At 47.9% G+C, this 25,254-nt stretch overlaps 1 protein-coding gene across 1 annotated transcript in view; it reads left to right on the top strand.

Annotated features, from left to right (window-relative positions):
* LOC142185444 (solute carrier family 53 member 1-like) overlaps positions 1 to 9,944 on the top strand; it is a 48,851-nt gene extending 38,907 nt beyond the window's left edge. Inside the window, exons 12-14 of the mRNA XM_075260875.1 lie at positions 7,312 to 7,481; positions 8,080 to 8,216; positions 9,731 to 9,944. Of these exons, the coding sequence (XP_075116976.1) occupies positions 7,312 to 7,481; positions 8,080 to 8,216; positions 9,731 to 9,944 (521 nt within the window). The remainder of the gene's footprint in view (positions 1 to 7,311; positions 7,482 to 8,079; positions 8,217 to 9,730) is intronic.
* The last annotated feature ends 15,310 nt before the right edge of the window (positions 9,945 to 25,254 follow it).

Below are 25,254 nucleotides of genomic sequence, written 5' to 3'. Positions count from 1 at the left end.
CCACCCACACGCGCAAGCCTTGAACGCCAACATCGCTAAACTGCTGGCCCAGGAGATGTTGGCGTTCCGGCTTGTTGAAACTCCCGCCTTCCTGGACCTGATGGCAACTGCGGCACCTCGCTATGCCGTCCCTAGCCGTCACTACTTCTCCCGGTGTGCCGTCCCCGCCTTGCACCAGCACGTGTCACTCAACATCAGGCGGGCCCTTAGTTCCGCGCTTTGCACAAAGGTCCACTTGACCACCGACGCGTGGACAAGTGCATGCGGACAGGGACGCTACATTTCACTGACGGCACACTGGGTGAATGTAGTTGAGGCTGGGACTGCTTCCCAAACTGGCCCGGTGTACCTCGTCTCCCCGCCTAACATTCCTGGCAGGGACACGAGAAGAACACCCCCCTCCTCCTCCTCCTCCTCTACCGCCTCCTCCTCCGCCACCGCCTCCTCCTCCGCCACCGCCTCCTCCTCCGCTGTTAGATTGACCCCAGCTACGAGTTGGAAACGTTGCAGCACTGGCGTTGGTAGACGTCAGCAGGCTGTGCTGAAGCTGATCAGCTTGGGGGACAGACAGCACACTGCCTCCGAGGTGAGGGATGCCCTCCTCGATGAGACGGCAATATGGTTTGAGCCGCTGCACCTGGGCCCAGGCATGGTCGTTTGTGATAACGGCCGGAACCTGGTAGCAGCTCTGGAGCTTGCCGGACTCCAACATGTTCCATGCCTGGCCCACGTCTTCAACCTAGTGGTGCAACGTTTCCTAAAGAGCTACCCCAATGTTCCAGAGCTACTGGTGAAAGTGCGGCGCATGTGCGCCCACTTTCGCAAGTCGACAGTAGCCGCTGCTAGCTTAAAATCTCTCCAGCAACGCCTGCATGTGCCACAACACCGGCTTTTGTGCGACGTCCCCACACGCTGGAACTCAACGTTTCAGATGTTGAATAGAGTGGTTGAGCAGCAGAGACCTTTGATGGAATACCAGCTACAAAACCCTAGGGTGCCACAAAGTCAGCTGCCTCAGTTTCACATCCATGAGTGGCCATGGATGAGAGACCTTTGTGACATCCTACGGGTCTTTGAGGAGTCCACAAGGAGGGTGAGCTCTGAGGATGCGATGGTGAGCCTTACAATCCCGCTCTTGTGTGTTCTGAGAGAATCCCTGATTGACATCAGGGATAACTCAGATCACACAGAGGAGTTAGGGATAGCATCCGATCCGTCACAGCTGGAGAGTAGGTCCACACATCTGTCCGCTTCACTGCGTTTAATGGAGGAGGAGGAGGAGGAGGAGGAGGAAGAAGAGTTGTCCGATGATGTGATGGTGATACAGGAGGCTTCCGGGCAACTTCGAATCGTCCCATTGTTGCAGCGCGGATGGGTAGACATGGAGGATGAGGAGGAAATGGAGATTGAACTTTCCGGTGGGGCCAGAGGAGTCATGCCAACTAACACTGTGGCAGACATGGCTGAGTTCATGTTGGGGTGCTTTACAACCGACAAGCGTATTGTCAAAATCATGGAGGACAACCAGTACTGGATCTTTGCTATCCTTGACCCCCGGTATAAAAACAACATCTCGTCTTTTATTCCGGTAGAGGGGAGGGCCAATCGCATCAATGCTTGCCACAGGCAATTGGTGCAGAATATGATGGAGATGTTTCCAGCATGTGACGTTGGCGGCAGGGAGGGCAGTTCCTCCAGTAGGCAACCAAGTTCTCACCGGTCCACACAAACGAGGGGCACACTGTCTAAGGTCTGGGACACCTTGATGGCACCCCCTCGCCAAAGTGCCGCCACGGAGGGTCCTAGTGTCACCAGGCGTGAGAAGTATAGGCGCATGTTGCGGGAATACCTTTCCGACCACAGCCCTGTCCTCTCCGACCCCTCTGCGCCCTACACGTATTGGGTGTCGAAGTTGGACCTGTGGCTTGAACTTGCCCTATATGCCTTGGAGGTGCTGTCCTGTCCTGCCGCCAGCGTCCTATCTGAGAGGGTGTTCAGTGCAGCCGGTGGCATCATCACTGACAAGCGCACCCGTCTGTCAGCTGAGAGTGCCGACCGGCTCACTTTGATAAAAATGAACCACCACTGGGTAGAGCCGTCATTTTTGTGCCCACCTGTGTAAAGCACCCCAACATGAAACTCCATGTCTGTACTCAACCTCTCCAATTCCTCCGCATCCTCATACTCATCCACCATAAGCGTTGCACAATTCTGCTAATACTAGGCTCCCTCCACCCTGATTTCCCCCAACTCTGCTGGTTAGAGGCTCCCTCCACCATGAATTTGCCCAAACTGGGCTGTTTAGAGGCTCCCTCCACCATGAATTGGTCCAAACTGGGTTTTTTAGAGGCTCCCTCCACCATGAATTTGCCCAAACTGGGCTGTTTAGAGGCTCCCTCCACCATGAATTGGTCCAAACTGGGCTGGTTAGAGGCTCCCTCCACCATGAATTTCCCAAAACTTGGCTGTTTAGAGGCTCCCTCCACCATGAATTTGCCCAAACTGGGCTGTTTAGAGGCTCCCTCCACCATTAATTGGTCCAAACTGGGCTGGTTAGAGGCTCCCTCCACCATGAATTTGCCCAAACTGGGGTGGTTAGAGGCTCCCTCCACCATTAATTGGTCCAAACTGGGCTGGTTAGAGGCTCCCTCCACCATGAATTTCCCAAAACTTGGCTGTTTAGAGGCTCCCTCCACCATTAATTGGTCCAAACTGGGCTGGTTAGAGGCTCCCTCCACCATGAATTTGCCCAAACTGGGCTGTTTAGAGGCTCCCTCCACCATTAATTGGTCCAAACTGGGCTGGTTAGAGGCTCCCTCCACCATGAATTTGCCCAAACTGGGCTGTTTAGAGGCTCCCTCCACCATGAATTGGTCCAAACTGGGGTGGTTAGAGGCTCCCTCCACCATGAATTGGTCCAAACTGGGGTGGTTAGAGGCTCCCTCCACCATTAATTGGTCCAAACTGGGCTGGTTAGAGGCTCCCTCCACAATTAATTGGTCCAAACTGGGCTAATTAGAGGCTCCCTCCACCATGAATTGGTCCAAACTGGGTTTTTTAGAGGCTCCCTCCACCATGAATTTGCCCAAACTGGGCTGTTTAGAGGCTCCCTCCACCATGAATTGGTCCAAACTGGGCTGGTTAGAGGCTCCCTCCACCATGAATTGGTCCAAACTGGGGTGGTTAGAGGCTCCCTCCACCATTAATTGGTCCAAACTGGGCTGGTTAGAGGCTCCCTCCACCATTAATTGGTCCAAACTGGGCTGGTTAGAGGCTCCCTCCACCATGAATTTGCCCAAACTGGGGTGGTTAGAGGCTCCCTCCACCATTAATTGGTCCAAACTGGGCTGGTTAGAGGCTCCCTCCACAATTAATTGGTCCAAACTGGGCTAATTAGAGGCTCCCTCCACCATGAATTGGTCCAAACTGGGTTTTTTAGAGGCTCCCTCCACCATGAATTTGCCCAAACTGGGCTGTTTAGAGGCTCCCTCCACCATGAATTGGTCCAAACTGGGCTGGTTAGAGGCTCCCTCCACCATGAATTTCCCAAAACTTGGCTGTTTAGAGGCTCCCTCCACCATTAATTGGTCCAAACTGGGCTGGTTAGAGGCTCCCTCCACCATTAATTGGTCCAAACTGGGCTGGTTAGAGGCTCCCTCCACCATTAATTGGTCCAAACTGGGCTGGTTAGAGGCTCCCTCCACCATGAATTTCCCAAAACTTGGCTGTTTAGAGGCTCCCTCCACCATTAATTGGTCCAAACTGGGCTGGTTAGAGGCTCCCTCCACCATGAATTTGCCCAAACTGGGCTGTTTAGAGGCTCCCTCCACCATGAATTGGTCCAAACTGGGTTTTTTAGAGGCTCCCTCCACCATTAATTGGTCCAAACTGGGCTGGTTAGAGGCTCCCTCCACAATTAATTGGTCCAAACTGGGCTAATTAGAGGCTCCCTCCACCATGAATTGGTCCAAACTGGGTTTTTTAGAGGCTCCCTCCACCATGAATTTGCCCAAACTGGGCTGTTTAGAGGCTCCCTCCACCATGAATTGGTCCAAACTGGGCTGGTTAGAGGCTCCCTCCACCATGAATTGGTCCAAACTGGGGTGGTTAGAGGCTCCCTCCACCATTAATTGGTCCAAACTGGGCTGGTTAGAGGCTCCCTCCACCATTAATTGGTCCAAACTGGGCTGGTTAGAGGCTCCCTCCACCATGAATTTGCCCAAACTGGGGTGGTTAGAGGCTCCCTCCACCATTAATTGGTCCAAACTGGGCTGGTTAGAGGCTCCCTCCACAATTAATTGGTCCAAACTGGGCTAATTAGAGGCTCCCTCCACCATGAATTGGTCCAAACTGGGTTTTTTAGAGGCTCCCTCCACCATGAATTTGCCCAAACTGGGCTGTTTAGAGGCTCCCTCCACCATGAATTGGTCCAAACTGGGCTGGTTAGAGGCTCCCTCCACCATGAATTTCCCAAAACTTGGCTGTTTAGAGGCTCCCTCCACCATGAATTTGCCCAAACTGGGCTGTTTAGAGGCTCCCTCCACCATTAATTGGTCCAAACTGGGCTGGTTAGAGGCTCCCTCCACCATGAATTTGCCCAAACTGGGGTGGTTAGAGGCTCCCTCCACCATTAATTGGTCCAAACTGGGCTGGTTAGAGGCTCCCTCCACCATGAATTTCCCAAAACTTGGCTGTTTAGAGGCTCCCTCCACCATTAATTGGTCCAAACTGGGCTGGTTAGAGGCTCCCTCCACCATGAATTTGCCCAAACTGGGCTGTTTAGAGGCTCCCTCCACCATTAATTGGTCCAAACTGGGCTGGTTAGAGGCTCCCTCCACCATGAATTTGCCCAAACTGGGCTGTTTAGAGGCTCCCTCCACCATGAATTGGTCCAAACTGGGGTGGTTAGAGGCTCCCTCCACCATGAATTGGTCCAAACTGGGGTGGTTAGAGGCTCCCTCCACCATTAATTGGTCCAAACTGGGCTGGTTAGAGGCTCCCTCCACAATTAATTGGTCCAAACTGGGCTAATTAGAGGCTCCCTCCACCATGAATTGGTCCAAACTGGGTTTTTTAGAGGCTCCCTCCACCATTAATTGGTCCAAACTGGGCTGGTTAGAGGCTCCCTCCACAATTAATTGGTCCAAACTGGGCTAATTAGAGGCTCCCTCCACCATGAATTGGTCCAAACTGGGTTTTTTAGAGGCTCCCTCCACCATGAATTTGCCCAAACTGGGCTGTTTAGAGGCTCCCTCCACCATTAATTGGTCCAAACTTGGCTGTTTAGAGGCTCCCTCCACCATGAATTTGCCCAAACTGGGCTGTTTAGAGGCTCCCTCCACCATTAATTGGTCCAAACTGGGCTGGTTAGAGGCTCCCTCCACCATGAATTTGCCCAAACTGGGGTGGTTAGAGGCTCCCTCCACCATTAATTGGTCCAAACTGGGCTGGTTAGAGGCTCCCTCCACCATTAATTGGTCCAAACTGGGCTGGTTAGAGGCTCCCTCCACCATGAATTTGCCCAAACTGGGCTGTTTAGAGGCTCCCTCCACCATGAATTGGTCCAAACTGGGCTGGTTAGAGGCTCCCTCCACCATGAATTTCCCAAAACTTGGCTGTTTAGAGGCTCCCTCCACCATTAATTGGTCCAAACTGGGCTGGTTAGAGGCTCCCTCCACCATGAATTGGTCCAAACTGGGGTTTTTAGAGGCTCCCTCCACCATGAATTGGTCCAAACTGGGGTTTTTAGAGTCTCCCTCCACCATGAATTGGTCCAAACTGGGGTTTTTAGAGTCTCCCTCCACCATGAATTGGTCCAAACTGGGGTTTTTAGAGGCTCCCTCCACCATGAATTTGCCCAAACTCTGCTGGTTAGAGGCTCAATCCACCCTGATTTTCAAAACAAATGTTGGTGCCAACCTCAACTTACTACAAGGGCCAAATTCACTGCTGGTGACAAGCTCTCCTCACTGCAAGTGCCAAATACACATGTTTCAAGGTGTTTTCCTACTGTCAGAGAGGTGGTATTGAGTGTGTAAAGTGTGTAGTTGTTAGGCTGTGATGTTGGGGTAATAGAGGGTCTTTGGTGTGTTAGATGCCCCCAGACATGCTTCCCCTGCTGTCCCAGTGTCATTCCAGAGGTGTTGGCATCATTTCCTGGGGTGTCATAGTGGACTTGGTGACCCTCCAGACACGGATTTGGGTTTCCCCCTTAACGAGTATCTGTTCCCCATAGACTATAATGGGGTTCGAAACCCGTTCGAACACACGAACATTGAGCGGCTGTTCGAATCGAATTTCGAACCTCGAACATTTTAGTGTTCGCTCATCTCTAATAAAGACCAATGGAGACCAGCAGCAAAGGCTGTAAGCTGTGGGGACCCTCCAATAAATCTAAAGATGAGCCACAGCAAAAGAATGTTTTTGTTTTTTTTGCCACAAAGGTTTGCATAGGGATATGATGCAAAGTGATCTGCACACCAAGCTTTAAATCTGCAGTGTATCCATTATTGCTGTGAGTTTCACCGCAACGTTCTGCCTTTGCTACACAAAGCTTTGGGGAACTTCAGTTGAGCCACAGCCCCCTTGTATATGCTCCTGGCAATACCTCTGTTATTCCTCCTAGAATTGTATTAATAGATTGATGACTGTTGTCCAGTGCTGAAAGAGACGCAAACTGCAAGGAGAGACTCTGTTTTCGCATGGGGGAAGGGAACATTCACTTGTCACTTAATTTATATATTTTCAGGAGGAATAACAGAGGAATACACAATGCAGAGATATGAGAAAAAGTGCTTCAGAATAGTTAACTCCAGGAAAACTGATAAAGACATGTAAGGAGAGAGGGGACAGATCCCCTTTAAGACCTTAATCCATGTTATACTGTCTATTGTACATTATAACCATCTCCCATAGGGACGGTTACCCAGCTTTCCTTAAATGGGAATTCTATTATAAAGCGATACATCCCCCAATCCCTTAGGATTGTCCCATGTATAGAGGGGTAGCGCCTGCATCGGGGCCCAGGAGCTTGACGAATCATTGTATCAGGAATGCACATTGCCGAAGTCAGAGAAATACATAAATATACTTAATAATATATTACATTGTTCTCCACTTCTGGCTCCTGCAGCAAAATAGCTTTTCGCAATATGTGGAAATAAATAAAAAGATTCATGAAGTGTATTTGCCTCAGGAATAATCAATAGCACCTACGTCTGATTTACTCCGCAGCCCCATAAATCTAATACTGAGCTGGTCTCGATGTGAAGGGAAATGGAACACATCAAAATGTCTGCTTGTATGTTACAGCGTGGCCCCGGGTGAGTTCTGGAGAGTCGTTTTATTTCTATGGGTGGGTGGTGGCAGCCTGCGTGGGCACAGTATTCACCACCCTGTGGGACCTGAAGATGGACTGGGGCTTACTGGAAGTGAACGCACAGAACAAGCTCCTTCGAGATGAGATGGTCTATACGAAAAAGGTAAGAGTCGGAGTTAGGATTGTATACAACTAAAGTAGACCTTTCACCACTTCCAACTCTTTACATCATTCAATAGCTGCTGCTCCACAGATTCTGTCACAGTTGGATTTTTTTCTCTAGCCCACACCATTCCAGAACTATCGTTGCTGTTAGTTTTAGTACAATTAAGCTGTCTGTTGTCAGGTGGGCGGTCCTGAGCTGGAGCAGGCACTGCCTACCTGACAGTGGAGAGACTAATTAGCATATTGAGTGTCAAAACTAACAACATTGATTGCTCCAGTATGGTAAGGGCTAGAGAAAAAATTCCAAGTATGCCAGAATCAGTGGAGCGGCGCCTATTGAAGGATACAAAGATGGAGGCTACTGCTATAACGTCAAATAATTAGTCAAACTATAATTGTGTGAACCTAAAAATAACATTGTTATATACTGTATTATTTTACATCTACTCCTGAGGAAGCTGGGTGACAAAGTGATCCCCATTGGAACTTGCATAAAGGTGTCACCTTGCTTTACCAAATTCCTGAATGGCAATTCTGCCTAGTTAAATGATGATACATTAGTCACACCTAAGAGTCTATACTGTATTGTGTTTCAGATATATTACTACTCGGCCATTGTTGGAGATGTCGTCCTGAGGATAACATGGGCGGTCAATGTCTTTTATGCACAAAACATATACTCGGAGGAGTCGGAGTTGGTGACCTGCATCCTGGGACCTCTAGAGGTTTTTAGGTATATGGGACTTGTGTTTATACCTGTGGGATTGCTATAAGCAATACTCCGAAGCTCCGAATGTAATCCAACGGCAGAACCTGCCATGTTCAAACCAACTTGTGTGCCCTCAGTCCTCCCCAATCACATACACAATATAAATAATATATGGAGTCTTCGGCTGCTTTCACACAGTGTTAACACTCCGCTCATTCTGACAAGTAAACATGTTCAGAGTGAGTGCAGTAAAACAGAATCCCATTGAGTTCAATGGGTTCGGTCTTACGCGCGCTACCAATTGAACTCAATGGGAGGCTTTTTTACCTATTGCTAATATGATATGCACGTATCACATTGAAAGCAATAGGTAAAAAAGCCTCCCATTGAGTTCAATTGGTAGCGCGCGTAAGACCGAACCCATTGAACTCAATGGGATTCTGTTTTACTGCACTCACTCTGAACATGTTTACGTGTCAGAATGAGCGGAGTGTTATCTCCGTGTGAAAGCAGCCTCATATAATATAGCATGTCAAGCAGGCTCATTTCTTGCAGTGGGACCCAGGACATCTTCGCTGGAGTCTTACGAATTTTTGTATCTTTGTGGGGGCTGTTCAATAACAGCAACTAATACATCAGTTTTCACTGATCCCTCATATATGTAGGAGTACAACAGGAACCATAATGCATCAATGTGCCCCTTCATAGTCCATACATATTCAGCTGGAGATCCCTACAGCTTGACCAGAACAACCCAAATCTATAGGGGGAACCCATCTATGATTGTTACTGCAATAGTAATCTTGCCATTGGATATAGTCCTTAGCTGTCAAAAACTGGGTATCATACAGGGCTGGGGTGACAGAACATGGACTACAAAGAATTCATTTCAGCTATTTTTTTCCTAAAGATTTATTAAGCTTTGTGGAGACTTGCCAAAAGGTTGGTTTGGTGGTGCTCCACGAGTTGTAGCCTCACAATCCCCTGAAATCTTGGTACCTATTATAACATACTTGCCATCTCTCTGTCCAGGAGGCTTCTGAAAAGAGGAGCAACCTCATGGGCTCCTGGAACAGCGGGCAAGTCATCTGGGCTGCTGGGCTAGCAGTCATTTTATATGTGACTTGGGCACTTTGTGTGCCAGTTCTGAAAAAGACCAATGTCGTTCCCTTAGACTTGCAGGAGGTTATTATGAACAAGGGGTTGGCAAGTTCTTAGAAGAAGAGTGAGGAGAGGGTCTGAATGTGACCACCAAGGTACTACTAGGGGATTCTTGGTGGCCCTTGACACAGTAATGGACCCCAGGGAGCTCACTTTAGATCCAAGCACTTGTCACTTAGATTAGTGGACATGAAGCATGTTGTGTAGAACATGGAGGGGGCTCTCTTCTCTGGTGGGCCCAGTAAATCCCAGACTTACACTGGTGTAGGATCCAATGGTGAGCCCAGATTGTAGACATTCGCTGAGGCTCTTCACAGTGTCATAATCTGCAAGACACATTGATAGGTAGTAATGAGAATACTTCTTTGCTTTTGTAGACGTCTTATATGGAATTTCTTCCGGCTGGAGAATGAACACTTAAATAACTGCGGCCAATTCCGGGCAGTCAGAGACATCTCCATAGCCCCCGTCCATGTCTACAGTCAGGTGGCTCTGGAGCATTTAATGGATCAAGAGAATGGAAGCAAACACCCCAGGAGAGTGCGGGGTGGTGGGAGGAAAAATAAGATTTCTCTGAGAAGAGCCAAGTAAGCATTGAATCCTTATTAACCTACTCAGGGACTGTAGGGGATAGCTAGTGATACCAAGGAATATGCCAGGGAAGGAGATGTAAAAAAGATTAAAGTAGAGTGTGATCATTTTAAAGTGCGACAAAGCACCCAAAACTAAACCCCGAATAAATGTACTTTATAATTGGAATGGAGGGGATGGAGCTCCAAACTAGGACCCATTCCTGGTGCTTAAAACCCCACCAGAACAGGAAAGCAAGGGTCCTTTGAAGAATAAGAGGGCAGCATGAATCTCAGTCTTTGGAGGAAGAATAATTGGGACAAATGAGTTGGAATTCAGACATCTTTATGAAATTTTCAGAAACCCATCACAATCTATATAAATTTTGTAGACTAACACTAGGGTCACTCTAGGGTTCAAGAACTCCGTCCCCATTCCGCTTAAAATAGGTGTTGAGAAAAGTCCTGCAAGCAAGCAGGAATTTTCTCTCCAACGATTTCAGTAAAAAATTGGCCGAAACCGAGCAGAAACCTGGCAGACCCCATTATAGCCTATGGGGTCCGTGGGTAATCGCTTTTCAAGTGGATAGTGTTTCTGGGTTTTTTTTGGGTACCCAAGTGGATCTGAAGAACTAATAACTGAATGTTAATGTGAATTTAGCGTAAGAATAATGTCAGCTAAACACAGGGTCTTAACTTGAGAGGGTGCAGCTACAACAAGGAGCCTCAGGGGACCCATAAGGGGTCTCTTCCCAACATGACAAGACCAGTATAAAAGCAATATGTTATAGTTGCCCGGTACAGATTTTGTATTGGGGGCCAGGAGATTCATGTTTTGCCTCTGGCTACACTCAGTGACTTCGGTTGGACCATGAGATTATCTTATGAGTATGAAGGTGTGCCCATTCTCTCCCAACAGATGATGCTGGGGGGGGGGGAGACGGATTGGCATGTTGAATAATACCCTGTCCACATTGAAAACACAGGCAAACATTCGGCTGACAACTATTGAAGGTCTATGGTTACCTTAAGTGTAAGGTGTGTTCTGACAACTTTTCTCCACAATGGCTCCATAGGTGAGAAGAACAGCTTGCTGAAATGTGAGAGGGTCATTGGTCACGAGTAGAAGAGTCACTGGAGTGTGGTCTACTTGGACTTGGATGCCCGGGCTACTTCTATTTCAGATGTGTCCACTATTACTAATGAAGATTTTTTCTATCGGAGGGGGTGTACGTATTTTACACAAACCACAGACTGGATGATCTAATCTAGTTTATACTGGAGCTTTATAGTGACACTCACGGACATATATAACATTTCCTTTACTTTACACCCATCAGCTTTCCAACCAGAGCAATATTTTCTGAGAACTCAAATTACTACAATCCCCATCAGGCAATGTGCTGAATGTGAATTTTTCAGTTTGTGCATTTCACTTTCATTTTGCTGAAAATACGCTTTCATAAATTTCTACCCATAAAGCCGATAAAATGCCAGAAGCAACTGTCCATCCGAAACAGCGGCAAGAGAATGAATACCATGCGATATAACAATACCATCACTGTACACGGTTTACATAATACCACCACACTGTGCTTAGATACTACCTCACTGTGCTCAAATACTACCACCCATATTGTCCTTAAATACTACCACTATACTGTTTTCAAATAATACCTCCATACTGTGCTCAAATAATACAACAATTCAGGTGTTTAATATAACCATACAGTGCTTACATAATCCCACCATAGTGTGGTCAGATAACAACTGCATACTGTACTCAAATAATACAAACATAAAAAGTTTAAATAATACCTCCACACTGTGGTCAAATAAAACCGCTGCACAGTACTCAAACAATACCTCCATACTTAGCTCAAATAATACCTTTATACTCTGTTGAAATAATATCACCATACAGTACTCAAATTATACTGCCATACAGTGCTCAAATGTACTTGTGATCAAATAAAAGCTGTTCAGCAACTTCACCATACAGTGCTCAAATATTACAATAATACTGTGCTCAAATAATACCGCTGTACAGTGCTAAGAAAAGGATGGAAGAGACAAATAGCATGTTCCCCTTTTGCCCTACTGATAATCTATTCCAACTCTGCATTAGCTATTGGAGATCTGTCCATTTTTTTTTTTTTTTTTGGGGGGGGGGGGGAGGGAATCACCTGCTTACTGTAGGGTCAGCTCATAAGAAATATTTAGGCCTTGGCCTTGGCCTAGCAAATGGAACATTCTTGGTTGGTCCTGACCTTTTGCAGCTAGGTGGCGAGAACCTACGCAGGACACCCCTCTCTAGAGATAAGGAATTGTACCAAAGGACTTACTGGGGGGTAACACACACCAGACCCCAAGATGAAGAGTCAAACACCATAATTGGGGTCTCATTCTTATCTTTGGTGTGGCCCCTTTCGATATGGGGATCTCTCACGTTCATGGATTCTGCACAGAACTTAAACATTTGGAAAAATAAGACTTTACTCACTTATAACAAGAACATTGTGACGGCGATGTAAGACTCGGCAGCGCTGAACATGACTTAATACCGCCACTAAAACAGCACAATCACTTCTAATATGTGGGCAATGGGATTTACATTCGTGTAATCCGTCAGGTTTACTCCGTACAAGGAAAGCGACAAGGTTCTAATTTAGATTTTAGCAGTAGAAACATGGATTATTTTTTCTTGCAAAAATGTAATATCTGCTCCCGGCGGGTATAAATCACCGGTCCCCCATCTCCAGCCAAGCCGCCACGCCGGAGTAATTCACAGTGACAGCTAATACAAGCAGTGATTCAGTATAATACCAGATGTACATAGAATGGGAGCACAGACCGGGCCGTAGCGGTCCACCACTAGAACCTCAGGGGAGCACGGATGTATAGGAAGCTCAGGATTCACACCCAATATGTTCTGGGAATAAACTGGGTGACTAACTACTAATATGGCCGCCATAGATCACATAGCGGTGATTCCCATATATACTCTGGTGAGGTTACACACAGCACAAGGGTATGACAACTGCTGTCACAGGGGGTATAACTGGGCCCAGAAGGGCTGTCAGAGTCTGTTGCAGTGGACTCCATGTTTAACTGCTGTTTTAGAGGTCCACCCCTACATTGTTCAGGTCCCCTGATGGACCAGAACAACAGAGGAACAATGCTAGTGTGAATCTAGCTAGTGAGAACCTAGTTGGTGCATTGGGGGTGGGCTTTCAGCTCCCTTGAGCACTTCTCTAGCCACTCAGACCCCTACCACCACGGGCCTGTGCCACACTGTGCTCCTATGACATCACACATCCTTCTCGAGGAGCATGAGTAGTGCTCCAGAAAGCTAAAGGCCCACCCCCAGTGCACCAATTGCCTAATTTGCATAAGACTTCAAACTTGTTTATTTCTCCTATTTTTATTCCATCAACATATTCTGCACCACTTTTCAGACATTGTAAGTCTATGTCTCATAGAGGGTTCACAATCCCCTATCAGTATCAGTCTTTGGAGTATGGGAAGAAACTGGAATACCCGGAGAAAACCCACACAAACTTGGGGAGAACATACAAAGGAAGCAGACGTAGCAGTCACTACTTGGCTCTGAGTCCTGAGGGGGCCCCAAAGGTCTTTCTGCCACATAAAATGCACCACTATTCTAAATGGCACAAGGTGGGCTGGGGCCCCATTACAGATTTTACATTAGGGCCCAGGAGGAGCTGTAAGTCATGCCTTTGCTCGCAGAGGTTGCCCTTGTTTAGATTGCAAAGTCACCGTGCTGTCCAGCATGAGATGAACCCAATTTGGTGCCACCCCCTTCCCAGGGTCGCCACCATGTTACATGTATCCTACCGTAGTGAGATGGCGCGTGACTTGCGATCGATACCTCAACTTTCCCCAGCCATGTATTTCAACAGGGCAGAACATCTGGAAAGTTTGAGGTTTCATGGCCGTCACTTTCCCATTGTAAATCTTCTCCGGACTATAATGAGGAGCTCATGTGAAATCTACTTTCTTATTCGGATTTGAGAAGCCTTTGTTCTCACACAAACATCTTCAAAATGTCACGTTTCCATCTCCCAATCTCCGGGCTCAAGATTTTACTCAATTACACAAATCTCCAGGGACGGCTGGGTGGAAATGAAACCTCTTCTTGATACAACCTCATCATCTACAGTGTCTGCTCCTCTCTCCGTGACCGTATGTTACATGTTAGGATGTGGCAGAAGACATTATATATAATGTAGAATAATATGATACAAATAACGCATCCTTAGGGTGTTTCTTATACTAGAATATAGGCTGCTATGTGAATCAGTTTGGATAGCGCCCCCGGTGGTAACAGAATATATCAACTTTTTACAGCAGGCCAAACCAAAAATCCAAACAGTGAACCACAGCTCTTACCTCCTGACAGTTCACTTTTTGTAGGATCTCAAAGAGGAAGGGGGTTATGTAAATTTGCATAAGAGGGCAGGAGGGGACATGGGAATTAAAGGGAGTGTATCACCAGAGGCCAGTATAGTTTATATCTCTAGGTTAGGGTTACCTGAATCAAATCGCTTCCTTCATTACTGAAATACTGACTTTTCATCAATATGCAAATGAGCTAATTTACCTATTTTGGGCAATGGCAACAACCACATCGCTCAAAAGAGCTGACAAAAACAGACATATTTTAGTAATGAAATACAGATTGATTCAGGGGGTCAGCACCCTTCGGCACCCCTGAAGCTGCAAAACTACAACTGCCAACATGCTTCATTCACTTCCATGGGAGTTTCAAGAACAGCAGAGCAAGTATGCATGCTGGGAGTTGTAGTTTTACAAGTGGAGTGCCGAAGGTTGCCTACACCTGCTCTAACCTATCTATCTGCGGACAGGGTTGAAATGCTGGGGTCTGCTGACTGACTGCCTTCAAATGGGGTTCAATTGTTGGGATAAGATATTAAAAGCTTAAGGTGTACCTCCATTACGTTTTCATAACTGGATAGTACAGCTGAATATAAGAAACTTTGAAATATATCTTATTAAATAAGTCTGTTTCCTTTTCCTCTTCTTAGGCTGTTACTTTTTATATAGAAGTCTATGGAGAGGGGAGGATGAGGCTGTTTCTTCATTCTGTGCAGTGATACAGCCTTACCTTGAAGATACATACGGTAATTATAAGAACAGATCATAGTGCAGCAACAGCCTGCTCCTCCCCTCTCCATAGACTTCTTGGTAGAAAGTTACTCGATAACTTGAGAAGGAAACATATTTACTAAATAACATACATTACAAAGTTTATAATATTCAACTGTACTATTAATTTATGAAAACTTGTATTATACATGGAGGTATACTTTAAGCTTGTAATATTTTCTCCCAACCATTGAACCACATTTAAATGGAGTCTGTCAGCAGAACCCAGCAGATAGAAGGAGGTTTTAGAACTAGAGCTACAATTTAAAACCCATATGGATGTTATAGATATAGCTCCCACTGCAGGTCAAATATAGTATTACATGTCAGCTATTCAAATGAATAGTCAGCAATGTTATGTATGAACAAAATGGGCTTGCCAGAGCACCAAATATTGTATACTAGCAGTACCCGCGACTTCGTCCGTGGCCCCCTGACCCCCCTGCGCAACCCACCTCCTGCGCATGCCTGGGCCCACCGTCCTCAATGCCTGGCCTCTTTCCCCCGCAGGCACTCCCGCACCCATGTGTCTTCCCCGCCGTGGCGCACCCTCTGCCGCCAGTCCTGCCCATGCGCCCTACCGGCCCCTCTCCGCGGCTCGCGACAATGGCTCCCACCGGTTGAAGACATGCAAAGCACCCCCCGCTGCACCCCTACCACAGTTCCTTGCGGGCCCACCCCTGAACACCTGGCCCCCCTTTCCCCTTAACCCCCCCCCCACCCTCTTCATCCCCAGACCACCAACATCTACCCCCATCCCACGCACTGTGGAAGCCCCTAACCCCCAAGGCCGGCATCCCCTACCTGGAGTCGCTGTAGTCACTGAAGAGGTGGTGCGGAGGTATGTGTCCATTCTGCCTCGGGTGTTCTTCCAGACAGCAAGTTACGGGTGGCGATGCGGCCGTCTGCCGAATGTGTGGTGACGCGGGCAGAACTTATGCCAGCTCCCTGCTGTCAGCCGGCTTGGCGGTGTTGCTCCAGAGCCGAGAGAAGCCGCCATTTTCTCCGGCGCAGACTTGCTCACTGGTGCTACCCATGCAATGCCACCAACGTATCAGGCCGCTCGGTTTCCCCTGCGGCCTGCCCACAGACTGCAGCCAAGCAATCAGAGCCCAGCTGAAAGACCTATAATGATGTCATCTCAGGTCCTGCAGCGGAGGCAGACAGAACATTCGCCGGTCGCGTCGGGATTCCGGGTGAGTGTGGGACCTAAGAAGTAGTCTCTCTTTCCTTCCTAGTGAATATCTAGGTACTGTATGTGTGAAATCTCACCTAAATCCGTTCAACCGTTTGGCTGTGATTGAGGAACAAACATCCAAACATAGGGGGGCCACACGGTGGCTCAGTGGTTAGCACTGCAGCCTTGCAGCGCTGGAGTCCTGGTGTTCAAATCCCGCCAAGGGCAGTAAAAACCATCTGCAAGGAGTTTGTATGTTCTCCCTGTGTTTGCATGGATTTCCATCCCATACTCCAAAGACATACTGATAGGGAAAAATGTACATTGTGAGCTCTATGTGGGGCTCACAATCTACATTTAAAAAAAAAACAAAAAAAAACAAAACAAAAAACACATCCAAACATACAAACCGACAAACATCCAAACTCACAAACTTTTATAATATTAGTAGGAAGTAGGATTGGATCAATACCGTAATACCTCATTCAACCAGCAGGTGGCTTCCATCTTCTCCCAGTAAATATGTCGTATTATTCTTTATGGATATTGTAAAAATGTGCAAACACTTTATGATTGAGATAATAATGGAGGATTTCTGTCCCTCATATGTTTATAGTATGTTTGATGCATGGTAAAAGAATGTTACTACCTGACTCCAGTCCCATACAAGGTGAAGCTAGTGCCGACCGGAGGGCTGAGCTGTATATACTATATCCATGCAGGTAAATGTTTATAAATAACACATTTCTTTTATCTTTATTAGATACATCAGGTGACCTTTGAGATTTTTAAGACTACTGGGTGACACTTGTGTTAAAGAGGACCTTTCACCATTTTTCCCAAAGGCAGTTCTATATACTGCCGGAAAGCTGACAGTGCGCTGAGTTCAGCGCACTGTCGGCTTTCCCGATCTGTGCCCGGTGTGAAGAGCTTACGGTCCGGTACCGTAGCTCTTCTATGGTCAGAAGGGCGTTTCTGACAGTTAGCCAGGAACGTCCTTCTGCCTCGCGGCGCCTATCGCGCTGTACTGTGGAGCCGGGAGGAACGCCCCCTCCCTCTCCTGATAATACTCGTCTATGGACGAGCTGTGTGAGCAGAGGGAGGGGGCGTTCCTCCCCGCTCCACAGCACAGCGCAATAGGCGCTGCTGGGCAGAAGGACATTCCTGGCTAACTGTCAGAAACGCCCTTCTGACCATGGAAGAGCTACGGTACCGGACCGTAAGCTCTTCACACCGGGCACAGATCGGGAAAGCCGACAGTGCGCTGAACTCAGCGCACTGTCAGCTTTCCGGCAGTATATAGAACTGCCTTTGGGAAAAATGGTGAAAGGTCCTCTTTAAAGAGACGTGACTTATTGCAGTTCAGGTTCTATTTCAATGTCGCCACTAGTGGCACTGTTGTGTTGAAGCCAATAATAAATGGGAAGTTTGGCCCTAATAGCCTGAGTATCCTATCTATCTATCTGTCTATCTATCTAATCTATCTATCGTATATACCAGGGGTAGGGAACCTTCGGCTCTCCAGCTGCTGTGAAACTACAATTCCCAGCATGCTCCATTCACTTCCATGGGAGTTCCAAGAACAGCAGAGCAAGTATGCATGCTGGGAGTTGTAGTTTTGCAACAGCTGGAGAGCCAAGGTCCCTATCCCTGGTATATACTATAGGTAGGGAATAAATCTAAATCTAAGTATATATAAGTATATATTAGAGATGAGTGAACAGAAAAAAATATTCGATATTTGTTTCAAATAGCCGCTCAATATTCGACTATTCGATCGAATATCGAACCCCATTATAGTCTATGGGGAAAAATGCTTTGTTTCAGGGGAACCCACCATTCGACTCAGGAGGGTCACCAAGTCCACTATCACACCTCAGCAAATGATGGCAACACCTCTGCAATGCAATTGGGACAGCAGGGGAAGCATGTCTGGGGGCATCTAACAAGCCCAAGTCACAGTTTTACCCCAACATCACAGCCTATCAACTACACACTTTCCACACTCAAAAAAACCTCTATCAAAGTGGGAAAATACCTGGAAACCTTCTTTCTTCCCCAAATGGATGGACACAAACCCAAATTTAAGCTAAAGAAACATTAACAAGCACCCCTTTAAATCACGTTGCCCATGACAACCACAGATGGAATAGGCAATGGGAAATCCAACAGTACCCACCCTGAACCGTCATTGTGGATGTGTGTGTGTGTGATGTGGTAAGATCTTCCAAAATTCACTTTTATGGCCCTTAACGTGAGCCCTTCCAAATTAAGTTAGAGGCCCTTAGGCTGAGCTACCAGCAGAGATTGAGGCCCTTTAGGTGACTTCAGCCTCTTACCTGCAGAGTTTTAGGCCCTTTAACTTAGTTCAGCCTTGCACCAGCAGTGTTTTTTGTCCTTTGGGTGAGTTGAGCCTTGCACCAGCAGAGTGTTAGGCCCTTTAAAATTTTTAGCCCCTAAAACAAACGGTGGTTCCAGAAGCATCACTCTCATTGTGTTGGATTGATGCAGTGGATTGGACTGAGGACCCAGACATTGACCTTGATTTTGATTGGGAAATTGATAACAATTTGGCATCAAGTCCTGGGGGTAACTTTTATTTAGAGGACCGCAAAGGTGGAGAATTGGCTGCAACCACTACTAGCGGCAATGGTCCTCTAATATCGGACTCTGCATTACCTCTACAGGGTTCTGATCAGGTGTTAATAGTCCAAACAACATGCTCCAGTACTTTACATGTAGATCAGAAACCACTTTCCCTTCCGACACCAGAGTTAACCAAGCTTCACCATCATCATCCTGCTGAGATGGAGCCACTAAAGGAAACCTTGCCTTCAAAGGCATGTCCTGGAGCTGCAACTGAGCCAAATCTAAACACAGAGTCCTTTGGAACTGAACAAAATTCACCAGCAGTGTTTTTGGCCCTTAGGGTGAGTTGAGCCTTGCACCAGCACGTGTCCCGTAACATCAGGCGGGCCCTAAGTTCTGCGCTAAGTTGCACAAAGTTCCACTTGACCACTGACGCGTGGACAAGTGCATGCGGCCAAGGACGCTGCATCTCAATCACGGCACACTGGCTGAATGTAGTAGAGGCTGGGACTGGGTTGCAAACTGTGGCGGCCTGCCTTGTCTCCCCGCCCAATATTTCTTGCAGGAGTGCTGAAACACCACCCTCCTCCTCCGCCGTTAAATGGACCCCAGATACGAGCTGGAAACGCTGCAACACTGGCGTGGGGGAGACGTCAGCAGGCCGTGCTGAAGCTCATCAGCTTGGGGGACAGACAGCACACTGCCTCCGAGGTCAGGGATGCCATCCTGGATGAGATGGCAATGGTTTTTGCCCCGCTGCACCTAGGCCCAGGTGCAGGTTGGCTATGTGATAATGGCCGGAACCTGGTAGCAGATCTGGAGCTTGCCAGACTCAAACACGGTCCACACATGGCCTACGTTTTCAAATTATTGGTGCAACGGTTTCTAACAATTACCCCAATTTACACAAGCTACTGGTTAAAGTGCGGCGCTTGTGCTTCCACTTTGGCAAGTCTACAGTACCTGGTGCTAGCCTCAATACAATCCAGCAATGCCTACATTTGCCTGAAGCACCGGTTGTTGTGCGAGGTCACCACACGCTGAAACCCTAGATACCATATGTTGAGCAGGGTGTGTGAGCAGCAGAGACCTTTGATGGAGTTCCAGCTACAAAACCCAAGGGTTCATCAAAGTCAGCTCCCTCAGTTTCTGCACCATGAGTTTCCATGGGTGGCAGACTTGTGTGAAATTCTATCCCATCCTTTCCACTGGACAAGAAACATTAGCATGCGCTCATCACAATTGCTGATATGACAGCTTAACGCCTCTGTACAGGGTGCAGGGTACAACGCAGGCAAGGCCCAAGCACCAGGTGTTACAATGGCTAGCAGATAATGCTTCCAGCTGCTTTTCCAGCAGCCGGTCAGCCACTACCTGCAGTCGTGTTCATACCCAAGAGTCTGCCCCTCCTTCCTCCCAACATGCCCAATCTTCCCAACAGAGTCATCCCACCCTTGCCCCCTCCCAGGATCTCTTTTCCGGTCCTTTTACTGTCTCTCCCTCTGTTGAAACACTTCCCGAATCCCAGGAGTTACCAGACGACTTTGTATGTATTGATGCCCAAACACTGGAGCATCCGCCATCACCTGGCAATTTTGTGCTTGTGGACCCGCAACCAGCATTTTCCGTCCTCAGAGATGATGATGAATCACAGTTGCCATCAGGGCATGCTGTTGTCATGTGCGGTTTGCAGTAAGAGGAGAGTGATCAATTGGAAGAGGAGTTGGTGGATGACGAGGCCACCGACCCTAAATGGACAGGAGTGAGGTATAGCGGGGAAAGCAGTGTAGATGTGGAGGCAAGCTAAGCATGAAAAAAGATGGCTAAAGGCAGAGGCATGTCCAGAGGCAGCAAGACCAAAGATTTTCTGTGTACTAGCCACTCATGCAAAACTCGTCCATGTTGCCAGACTAATTCCTCCAACAGGCTAACAACTGCCATCCTGTCCACAACCACCAGGGGCACACACTCCTAGGTCTGGGACACGTTAATGGCACCTCCTGGCCAAACTACCGCCACTGAGGGGCCTAGTGTCACCAGGAGGGACAAGTATAGGCGCATATTGCGGGAGTACCTGGCCGACCCCAGCCCTGTCCTCTCCGATCCCTCTGCGCCCTACATTTAGTGGGTTTCTAAGTTGGATTTGTGGCTGGAACTTGCACTCTACGCATTGGAGGTCCTTTCTCGCCTTGACGCCAGCATGCTATCGGAAAATGTCTTCAGCGCAGCCGGTGGCATCATCACGGATAAGCACAGTCAGCCAGTGTTGACCGCTGACGCTGATCAAAATGAACAGCCACTGGATAGACCCATCATTTACATGTCCAGCAGTGTCAAGCACCCTGACATTAAGTTTGATGTGTGTGCTCACCCTCTACAATTCTTCCTCCTCCTCCTCCTCATACTCCTCCACCATCAGCGTTGCACAATTCTGCTCCTACAAGGTTCAATTCACACTAATGCCCCCAAACTCTTCTGGTTAGAGGCTCAATCCACTCTGATTCCCCCAACTGTGCTGGTTAGAAGCTCATTATAAGTCATGCCAAGTAACACACTGGCACACATGGCTGACTTCATGTTAGGTTGCTTTTCAAGAGAAAAAGGCATAGTTCACATCATGGAGAGCAAACAATAATGGATTTTTGCAATCCTCAACCCCCGATATAAGTTAAAAATCTCATCCTTTGTTCTGGTACAGGAGAGCAAAAAAATCGCACAAATGATATGTAAATTTGGAGGCAGGCTAAGCAGCAAAAAAGGTGGCTACAGGAAGAAGCATGGACAGGGGTGATGTATAGCGGGGAAAGCAGTGTAGATGTGGAGGCGTGCTAAGCAGGAAAAAAGGTGGCTAGAGGCAGAGGCATGTCCAGAGGCAGCAAGTCCAAAGATTTTCCATGTACTAGCCACTGATGCAAAACTCGCCCATGTTGCCAGACTTATGCGAGATCTCTCTGTGTCTTTGAGGAGTCCACCAAGAGGGTTAGCTTTACTGATTTTAACAATCCTGCTCCTGTGTGTGCTGCAAGAATCCCTCATCACCATCAGGGATAACGCATTGTACGCTGAGGAGTCGGACATAGGAGCAGAACCATTCCAGCAGGATAGTCAGTGCACACTCCTGTCCGCTTCACAGCATATATTGATGGAGGAAGAGGAGGATGACGAAGTGGCAGATTATTCCATTGTCACACAGGAGGCTAGCGGCACCCCTGGCCAAACTACCGCCACTGAGGTGCCTAGCGTCACCAGTTACATGACAAATTTAGTGCGGTTTGCACACTTTGCAAGTCTTAACTGAGTAGGGGCTCTGAAAAGAGCAATCTTACCACCTTTTGCATGCGCTGTCATTTGGAAGGCAAGCCCTGGGCTCAGTGGGAGAGAGCAAATGCAGGACAATCGTTGCCGACACTGCCTCTTCCACTGTTTACACCAGCCTGGACAACTACACATCTGTCTCTGACACATTGGGGAGTTCACCCTCATCCGCCCTTTTGGCCTGCACCATCATGCGCCTCTTCCCAGCCACTCCCCATCTCCCAGGCATTTCACTGCAGGCAGAAGTACAGCGCAAGCCACCCACATGCCAAAGCCTTTAATGGCCTCATCTAAAAACTGCTGGCCCTGGAGATGTTGGCGTTTATGCTTCTGGATACCCAGGCCTTCCGTCACCAGATGGCAGCTGGGGCACCTCCCTATGCTGGGCCTAGCCGTTACTACTTCTCTTGGTGTGCTGTCCCCGCCTTGCGCCTGCACATGTCCCATAACATCAGTTGGGCACAGAGTTCCTCGCTTTGCTGCAACGTCCACTTGACCACCGACGCATCGACAAGCGCCTGCGGTCAAGGATACTGCTCATCTTTAATGACAGGCCGGGTGAATGTAGTGGAGTCTGGGCCCGGGGTGCAAACTGGGGTGGCCAATCTCCTCTCCCAGCCCAAAATTCATGGCAGGGGTTCTCTGAAAGCCTACTCCTGCGCTGCAACCTCGACCCCAACTAGAAGCTGCAAACGCTGTACCACTGGCGTGGGAAGATGTCAGCAGCTGAAGCTCATCAGCTTGGGGGACAGATAGCACACTGCCTCCGAGGTGAGGGATGCCCTCCAGGATGATATGGCAATATGGTTTTCCCCGCTGCACCTGGGCCCAGGCATGTTTGCGTATGTGATAATGGCCGGAACCTGGTAGCAGATCTGGAGCTTGCCAGACTCAAACACAGTCCAGACATGGTCCAGGTTTTCAACTTGTTGGTGCAAAGGTTCTTTGAAACCTACACCATTGTACCTGATATACCGGTTTAAGTGCGTCCATTTTCGTAAGTGAGAAGTAGCCTCTGCTAGGCTGAAAACATTCAGAGCACACTCCTGTCATCTTCGCACAGTTGGCTGGCGGAGGAAGACGAGGGGGATGAAGTGGCATTTCATGTCACTGTCCCACACGAGGCTTGAGGGTGAAGTTCAGTGCATCCCATTGCTTCAGCACGGATGGTGTGAAGGGGAGTATAAAATGGAGGAAAAGGAGAGTGACCCTTACAGTTGGGGACAGCAAAGTTGGGTTGCTTTTCAAGAGACAAAGGCATATTTCACATCACGGAGAGTAAACAATACTGGATTGAACAAAAAATTGGATTGAGCTGATATAGCGAGACTGAATAGCTGTGTATCACACTTAGCTTTTGGGGGTAGACCCTTAAAAATTAGATTTACCATACATGACCTGACTGAATGAACGGCTGTCTCCCACTTAGCTTTGGGGGGTAGACCCTTAAAAATTAGATTCAGCGTACATAGCTTGACTGAATTTCTGTGTCTCAGGTAGGTTTTGGGGTTACACACCGTGAAAAACTGGATTGAGCGTACATAGCCTGACTGAATTTCTGTCTCTCCCACCTAGGTTTTGGGGGTACACACCGTGAAAAACTGGATTGAGCGTACATAGCCTGACTGAATTTCGGTGTCTCCCACCTAGGTTTTGGGGGTACACACCCTGGATATCTGGATTGAGCGTACATAGCCTGACTGAATTTCTGTCTCTCCCACCTAGGTTTTGGGGGTCACACCGCAAAAAAAACTGGATTGAGCGTACATAGCCTGACTGAATTTCGGTGTCTCCCACCTAGGTTTTGTGGGTACACACCCTGGATATATTGATTGAGCGTACATAGCCGGACCTAATTGCTCTGTATCCCTGTTTTCGGGTTACACACTGCCTGAAAAGCTGGTTTGCGTGTATATAGCAGGAGGTAACTGCTGTGGATTCCTGCTATTTTGTGGGGGACACCCCTAATAAAAGCTGGTTTGCACGTATATAGCAGGAGGTAACTGCTCTGTATTCCTGCCAAATTTTTTTTTTTTTTTGGGGGGGACACCCCAAAGCAAAGCTGGTTTGCACGTATATAGCAACAAGTAACTGTTCTGTATCCCTGTTTTCCACCGTCCGTGGAAAGCTGGACTCCTGTCCCTGCAGTGTATAGCTCTGAGAAGAGCTGTTGTTCTTCGGTTTTTCTCTGCCTATCTGAAGCTAAACCCTATCTAGCCCTCAGCTGCTATGTTTCTCTCCCTATCTCTGACCTCAAATCTGGCGAATATGGTGGCGGCCGTTCTTATAAATGGGAGGTCACATGTTTTCGGCAGCCAATGGGTTTTTTCAATTTTTTTCACTGCCTCCCTTGTCGTAGTTCCTGTCCCACCTCCCCTGCACAGTTATTGGTGCAAAAAATGCGCCAAGGAAGGTAGGAGGGGATACAAATTTTTACTGTGTATGCCGTGTGGTATTCGATTGGGAACGAATACCTCGAATGGCCTGATATTCGATCGAATACCCACACGGGGGAAATTTAGATACGCACCTCTTTACACAATACCACACAGGGGAGGATTAGATATGCACATCTGCACACAGTTCAACACGCTGGAGGATTAGATACGCATGTCTTCACATAGTACCACTGCCAGAGGATTAGATATGCACATCTACACACAGTACCACACTTTGGAGGATTAGATACATGCCTCTGCACACAGTACCACATGCCAGAGAATTAGATACCCGCCTCAGCACACAGTACCACATGGGGAGGATTAAATACACGCATCTGCACACACCACACGGGGAGGATTAGATATGTGCCTCTGCACACAGTACCACATGCCAGAGTATTAGATATGCGCCTCTCCACACAATACCACATGCCGGAGGATTAGATACATGCCTCTGCAGACAATAACACACGCCAGAGAATTACATACGCATCTCAGCACACAGTACCACACGGGGGAGGATTAGATACGCGTGTCTGCACACAGTACCACATGCCGTGAGATTAGATATGCACGTCTGCATACAGTTTCACTTGTCGGAGGATTAATTACGCGCCTCT

The sequence above is a fragment of the Leptodactylus fuscus genome, chromosome 11 (genome assembly GCF_031893055.1).
Source record: "Leptodactylus fuscus isolate aLepFus1 chromosome 11, aLepFus1.hap2, whole genome shotgun sequence".
NCBI classification, from domain to species: Eukaryota; Metazoa; Chordata; class Amphibia; order Anura; family Leptodactylidae; genus Leptodactylus; species Leptodactylus fuscus.
Note: the sequence above shows the minus strand (reverse complement) of the source record. Positions and strands in the feature narration are given on the sequence as shown.